Source organism: Octopus bimaculoides, chromosome 13, assembly GCF_001194135.2.
Source record: "Octopus bimaculoides isolate UCB-OBI-ISO-001 chromosome 13, ASM119413v2, whole genome shotgun sequence".
In the NCBI taxonomy this organism is placed as follows: domain Eukaryota; kingdom Metazoa; phylum Mollusca; class Cephalopoda; order Octopoda; family Octopodidae; genus Octopus; species Octopus bimaculoides.
This window is the reverse complement of record NC_068993.1, coordinates 25149461-25157541: the sequence shown is the minus strand read 5'-3', so window position 1 is coordinate 25157541 and position 8081 is coordinate 25149461. Positions and strand designations below refer to the sequence as shown.

General features: G+C 37.2%; 1 protein-coding gene across 1 annotated transcript in view; it reads right to left on the bottom strand.

The window, feature by feature from the left end:
- The window catches only part of LOC106881894 (phospholipid-transporting ATPase VB), a 150242-nt gene that overhangs the window by 102744 nt on the left and 39417 nt on the right, over window positions 1-8081 (bottom strand). The window contains exon 2 of the mRNA XM_052972375.1: window positions 1491-1695. Coding sequence (XP_052828335.1) covers window positions 1491-1695 — 205 coding nt within the window. The remainder of the gene's footprint in view (window positions 1-1490; window positions 1696-8081) is intronic.

Below are 8081 nucleotides of genomic sequence, written 5' to 3'. Positions count from 1 at the left end.
TGTGTAAGGACTTTCGAGCAAGATCGTTGCCAGTGCCCCTGGACTGGCTCTTGTGCGGGTGGCACATAAAATACACCATTTTGAGCGTGGCCGTTCCCAATATCGCCTGACTGGCCTTCGTGCAGGTGACACGTAAAAGTACCTACTACACTCTCGGAGTGGTTGGCGTTAGGAAGGGCATCCAGCTGTAGAAACTCTGCCAAATCAGATTGGAGCCTGGTGTAGCCTTCGGGTTCCACCAGTCCTCAGTCAAATCGTCCAACCCATGCTAGCATGGAAAGCGGACGTTAAACGATGATGATGATGATTTATATATATATACTTAAATATATATACATTGACGTGTAAAAAGCACCTACTACACTCTCGGAGTGGTTGGTGTTAGGAAGTGCATCCACCTGTAGAAACTTTACCAGATCAGATTAGAGCCTGGTGCAGCCTCCTGGCTTGCCACTCCCCACTCAAACTGTCCACCCCATGCCAGCATGGAAAATGGACATGAAATGATGATAATGATTATGAAATATATATATATATGCTGATGAGCCAATGAATTTAGTGCAAAACCAACTCATCAGTATTGGGAATTTCTGAACTGGTGTTTTGGGGCAATTACAGCCCTTGTCAGTACATATGTATACGATCGTGTGCTTTAACTACAGCAATGGAGATTTTTAACCCTTATTCTCAGCAAATAGGTGCTGTAACACCCTAGTCATATTTAATGACAACTATAGTTTTCTTTTATGGTAACACATTGCACATGATTGTCTATACTAATTTTATTTATATATATATATATATATATATATATATAAATTCCTTAGGTCTAAAACATGACTAAAACATGCCTGTTGCTTTCACCAGCTAGCTTTAAAGACTGTTCCATTCCTGCAGTACATCATCTATTGTTTCCCAAAATGCAAAGAAATTATTTTCTTGGTGTTATCTCTTTGTCGTTTTTAAATTCCCAATACTCCTGACAATGTTTTCGCTTATTAATTTTGCAGATAATAGCTGTTAACTGGAGCTTTTCAACTCACTATATTACGTACCTGAGATAGTAACATATTTATACTTAGTATGCCATATGTTCACCTGAGGTATATTCTCCCAGTTACAATGGTTGTAATCTATTTTCAGATTAAGTAAAGGCAAATATTAAAAATTAAAACAAATTAATAAATAAAGTTAGATAAGAGTAAAGTAAATATATAGCAAGTAGGTAGATATTTGATTATTAAAGGTGTTACTTGATAAAAATTTATTTCACCATAGTAGTTTCTAAGCATAAAACAATATAAAATTCATTAGTTTATACAAGAGAAAACAAAAATCAAATACTTGATCAGCAATAACTTTAAGTTACTCATGCCTGCTTGAGGTATTGGATTACCTAACTCATGTAATCTCTATGCAAGACAGACAACTGCAAGGTTAGACTGGAAATCGAGAAGCCATGAGGTTGTAAAGTATCACTCAATACTAACCTGTTTTTTATTGACTTGTACACAGAATCTTTGTTTAAGGTTGTTTTCCCCATCAACATTGCTTGTTTCTATGTGACAAAGGCCAGATGAATCACTAGACCTTAACAACAAAATGTCAGCAGGAATGACTTCATTGCACGACAAATGTACTAAGTCTCCAACACGAACGGCATGCCAAGGTGTCTTCATATATGCTTTGTTTTTCCTGAAAATTATATAAAAATAAAAATGATAAGCAGCTGAATGATTACAATTTAATACATTAATTAGTGTGTGTGTATGTGTGTGTTTGGAGAGAGGGGGGGGCTATTTCTGTACATGTCACCCATTCACATAATATCAATGCACCAGTTGATTTTTATTTTTGTCCTGGAGCAAATAAAGGGTTTCTTGTCAAGTTATTTAGCCTACTCACTCAGTGTTGAGAGAAAAATTAGGTATAAGAGGCATCAGATGTAGCTCACAAGAGAGTTGACAACATTGATTTGGTCATGTAATGCATATGAATGAAGACAGCTACTTAAAGAAGTGCCAGTCACTTAGAGTGGATGAGACTTATGGACGAGGGTGACCCAGGAAGATATGGGATGAAGTGGTGAGAACTGATCTCAAAATATTGAACCTCATGGAGAAGATGACAAAAGATCGAAATGACTGGTAATTTTCCATGCTCAGAAGACCTGTCTGTCGTAGCGGAAGTGAGGTCCTAAAAGTATCATGATAGACTCTACATATAGTTTGTCTATGTCAAGCAAACTCAACACTACATCTTATTTTACAAGCACCCATCCCGCATTACTCTTCTAACAATGGTACTATTCAACAACCGCAATCATTTGAGAACAGTGTCAGCAAATACTTATCCACCCATTGGCACTCACCCTTATAATCATCCCAGTCAATACTACTTTCCACTGATCACTCACTTCTTGTGCCTTTCAGTAACAATACTATTTTCTCAAAGCTACATCTCAACTTCCTCACTTATTTGCCATCAATACCTCCACCACCTTTGTTGCCCCATTCCTTATTGCCATCTTCATATACCTTTGACCACCATCTCCATCACATGAAATATATATTTAGCGACAGAGGCAGCATTAATACCATGAGGTAATATTTACCCCCACTTAAACATGGATGTTCTGTTAGAATAAATTATACTGTGGTAGATACCACGAGAGAAACTTTCATATTAGATTTTAGTGCAAAATACGCGCTTGTTTATATCACTAGCAAGGAGATAAATTCCCACCATCTCCAGCGCTGAGAATCTCAGGTCACGTGATTTTGGCCTTCTCTGATACAGTTCATTAGTCTCTCACTCTCTCCACTGTTGCACCCGGCACATCTCCCTTCTCTCTATCTACAGATATATGACACTGCCACTTCCTACATCTCTTGTCCTGGTGCAAGTCAATTCCTTGTTCCTGAGCCACCTCTGTCTCTCCCCCCTCATCCTGCAGACTAATATTTACCATCAGTCACACCTACCTTTTTCCATCACTCACTATGGCCAACTCTCCCTCAATATCAACCTACCTGTCACTCTCCTCCCATACCTTCCTACCCTCCTGATTCGAAATCTATATTTTCCCTTGCCTTTTCATACTTTGTGAATATATTCTGGCACCCCATTACCCCTCTCTTTATCTATCTTCCAGCTTCCACCCCCACTACCTTTATCTACTGTGGAGAAGGGAGGGAGCATGACTGACATGGTGTGGTTCCTGGCCTTACCAGCTCTGGTCAAACCATCCAAACCATGCTAGCAAAGAAGACGAATGTTAAATGATGATGAAGAGGAGGATGATGTTATATATATAGATAAATAAGGCATCTTGTGCCTCAGTAATTTTTATCAAAACTGGTTTAATTTTTAGAAAGATTCTTGACTGAATATACATATTCATCAACATCATGCCAGCATAATGTGGCCAAGTATTAATGTACTACTACCATACTACTCAGCAGTGGTGGACAACAAGAAGACTATACTTCGCTGAGCATAAGCCTGTCACCATTAGGCTGCTTAGACCAGTTTTGGCTCAATATCAATGTATCCAAACTAGTAGTGGTGGATGACAGGAAGGTTACCTTAGAAACATGTCTCATTATCCCAAACTCACTGTAATTACACAAACTCTCATCTTGTATCATGACCAATATATTCTAATAAATATTTTCATTTAGTTGTTGCCCTCAGCAGCTAATTTCACTGAAAATAGATTGAAACAGAATATGATTTATCTTCTTCTCAGGAACATACTCTTAAAACCAAGGGACTGTCACTCTTCTACCACAGAAACTCCAACCCTGCTAATAGCCAATTAAAGAAAATCAAAAGAATATTGTGTGCTATAATTAGTGTCATTATTAATGATTGATTAGCAACCAATCCTCATTAGCAAGTCACCAGTACTTTAATATTTGTGTATCACTGTTTAGTAGAGGCCATTAAGACATAAGTCCAGTGCACTAATACTCTGCAAGAATAGGCCAATGAGAATGCGCCAATGCGAAGGGAACGTGTGGTAATATATGGTCACTTTCAAGAAAAGAATAAGGTGTGGTCTCTATACATAACACTTCATTGTCAGCACTAAAGTAAAAATGTTCATATAACATTTATAATTTCTACCTTTGGTGCAAAGCAATGAACTTCAGTGAGATGAAAAATCACTTGAATAGAACCTAATGTTTAAGTGACTTTATTGATCTTATAAGGTTGACAGAAAAGACTACACCTGTAGTATTTCAACCATAAAGTAACTAAATACAGCATTAGTGAATTTTGTCATGTGCTCTACCTGAGTATCACTAACTACACAATATATAATTTTTATTATTTAAATTTTTTTTTTTTTATAAATTCACAATTATTTATGGATGACAGAAAAAGGAAATGGGATAATATGGTTTGCCACAAAAATATTTCTGTTTAAACCTGTGAGGGTGAAGTGATGAAGAATAAGGATTACAAGGAAGGACTGGGTATAGATTAATCTTCTTCTTTAATCTCTAACTGACAACTGGAAGGAGCGGCCGACCTCTCAACCAATACACTGCTGTGAGTGCTTCTGGATGATGGACTCTGGTGATGATATTATTCCATACTTCCCAGTCCATGCCTCTGGCCTTAGCATGCTTGAGGGTTAGGCACTGTGACTTCAGGTCTTCCTCAGTTTGTTTCACCCATGTCTTCTTTGGTGCACTGCACTGGATTCTCTAGTGCATGGGTTGCTGCCACCAGAAAAGTTGGTGTAGTAGTCTTCCAGTGCTCATCCTTCAGACGTGGCATTGTTCTTGGATGTTGTTGTTGCATCAGATAACAATAACAACAACATAGAGCAGTAACATTGAGGAAAGTGAGCTATGTAGAGTAAAAAGAGGAAATTAAAATAGGAGGTAGATGAGAAGATAGGCATAAGAGAAGATGGGATGTTGAGATTAATCAGTATGTGGCAGACTCATTATGACAAGTAGATGTCAGAGAATCAGGTGAAAGGTAACCAGGTACAAAGGCTGGAGGATCCACCACATCCCAAGATTAGAAATGCCACATGCAGAGTCAATGAGGAAGCCTCACGATAGTTGATTGATTTGGTAGAAATAACAAACAAACCTCTCTCAAATCACACTCTGCTAGCTTAAATAAAATGGAAGAACATGTTGAATAACGTAGCACTAGATACACTATTCCCCAAAACTAATTGAAGTTGTCATGGGTTAAACACTTTTGATCACCGGTCAGCCCAAGCAAAACTAAACCACCACCACCACCAACAACACTACTAACACAAGAACTGGAGTGAAACCTAATCAGTGACACTGACAAGAAAAGAGATTCATGAAACAATTTAAACAACTTTGAACAAACTTAATTATTCTGCACCAACTAACACGCTACATTTTTTGCTATACCTCTCTCTCTCTCTCATATATATGCAGTTTGATTCTTTCCCTCTTACATATACACACACACACAGATGGACCCTCTACGTGGCCATTTACCTACCTAGAAATAACAGCTAAATTTCCCTCATATCACACTCTACAGTCATAGAAAAGGAGAAAGAAGATAATATGGACATGAGTTCCCTATAACAAAAAAAAAAAAAAGAAGTTCAAAATCTAGTCAAATTTAACCTCATCATTTTGGGGTTGATAAAATAAACTACCAGTCAAGTAATGGAATTAATATAATTGATTGTTTCCCTTCCACTAAATTTCTGGCCTTGTGTTTATGTGAGAAATTATTATTATTGTCACTGTTGTTATCATCATCATCATCATGAAGGTGGCAAGCTGGCAGAATCATTAGCATACTAAACAAAAACATAGTGGCATTTCATCCAGCTCTACATTCTGAGTTCAAATCCTGCTGAGGTTGACTTTGCCTTTTATCCTTTTGGGGGTTGATAAAATAGGTACCAGTTGAGTACTGGGTCAATGTAATCAACTGCCACTCCACTCAAAACTTTAGGCCTTGTGCCCATGGTACAAAGGAATATTATCACGATGAAGGTAGCAAATTGGCAGAATCAATAGAATGCTGGGTGAAAAACTTAGCAGCATTTCGTCTGTCTTTATGTTATGAGTTCAAATCAACTGAGCTGATTTTACCTCTTGTCCTTTTGGAGTCGATAAAATAAGTACCAGCTGAGCATTGGGGTTGATGTAATTGACTAACACTGCCCCCAATATTAATCATTAGGTGTGAAGCTACCTAAAGTGATTCAAAAACCTAAAGTAACATATAAAGTTTCATAGCTAATAATAGATTCGAATTTTGGCACAAGGCCAGCAAATTTCAGAAGAGAGGTAAGTTAATTGCATCAACTCACTGTACTCAGCAAGTAATTATTTTATTGATCTGAAAGGATGACAGGCAAAGTTGACCTCAGCAGAATTTGAACTCAGAAAAGCATTTTGCCCAGCATGCTAACAGTTCTACCAGCCAACTGCCCTAATTTCATAACTAATAATAAATACACACATCTACACTCTCTGAGTGGTTGGCGTTAGGAAGGGCATCCAGCTGTAGAAACTCTGCCAAATTAGATTGGAGCCTGGTGTAGCCATCCGGTTGCACCAGTCCTCAGTCAAATCGTCCAACCCATGCTAGCATGGAAAGCGGACGTTAAACGATGATGATGATGATGATGATGATCTATACACATACTTGTAAGTATGCATGTATAGGGATTTTTCTTCCATCTGTAAAACCAAACCTGTTATTTATGTGTATGTGCACATGTATGTGTAAATGAGTGTGCATGTGTGTGTATTTGTTTGTCTTGCATTGCTGGACAGTCATTGGTTATTTCTTTACATCTCTGTAACTTAGCAGTTTGGCAAAATGAGACAGAATAACTACAGAGTTGATTTGATCAAGTAAACCCTTCAAAGTAAGTCCCAAGCATTGCCACAGTCCAATGACTGAAGCAAATATGTATATTTGTTAGTAGTAATGTACGTAGAAAGAGTATTCAGTACCAGGGGCAGAGTTCAATCATTTATTTATAAGTTGAGGCCCATTCAACAAAACCTGTTGACACCATTGATTTCATGTCAGAAAAGAAAAATTTCACCTTTCATGTTTGTCCGAAGGTAGATCTGGTTCAAGATATATGGAATTAACATGGTGAAAGTTTACTGGGGAAACAAAAGTACTGACATGCTTTGTTGTCTGACCTTACATAATAATAATAATAACCCTTTCTACTAAAGGCACAAGGCCTGAAATTTGTTGGGGAGGGGACTAGTCAATTACATCAACACCAGTGTTTCACTGGTACTTAATTTATCAACTTTGAAAGGATGAAAGGCAAAGTCAATCTTGGCAGAATTTAATAATAATAATAAGAGCACTCAGAGAGTACCAACCTCCACCAAAGCAACACCAACATCCTCTCAGCGATTAGCCAGCAATTTTAAAATGAGAATATTTGAAATAAACTCAACTGCTCTCACAAATGAGAATACTAAAAATATACCCAGCTGCACTCAAAAATTAAGTAAAAATACCAGAAACATAATCCAGAATCCTTGTCTGGTACTGGATCGATCCTAAAATCTAATCAGTTTGTGCCAGTCACAAGGTCAAACATCGCATAACACCTACACGCCCGCACACATATACATCTATACACAAACACACACATATATAAATACATATACATATATATATATATAAAAATTTAAGGAATGAAGTAAACGCATGTTATAACTGCATACTTTATTCCGACATATGTTTCGAAGAATTACAATTTATGCGATCCATAGGAATCGTCGATGTTAAAAATGTAAACTTCTCCTCAGGGAATGTATGGGAACCATCTTAAACGTAAGACATTATGACCGAGTATGATAACTATAGTTGGAGAAGGTTATAACGTAATTCATTTGAAAAAACTGTTGGAGATTAGGACTACTCAAATACCCAAAATATCAAGGAGTTTCTGCCTCACTAACAGGAATTACACCAGTTATTTTGTGATCTTTGCTACCTTGGTTTCTATTAACCCATTTATTCTATCCGAATTATTATTTATTAGGTTAAAATAAATACATATAATTAAATATATA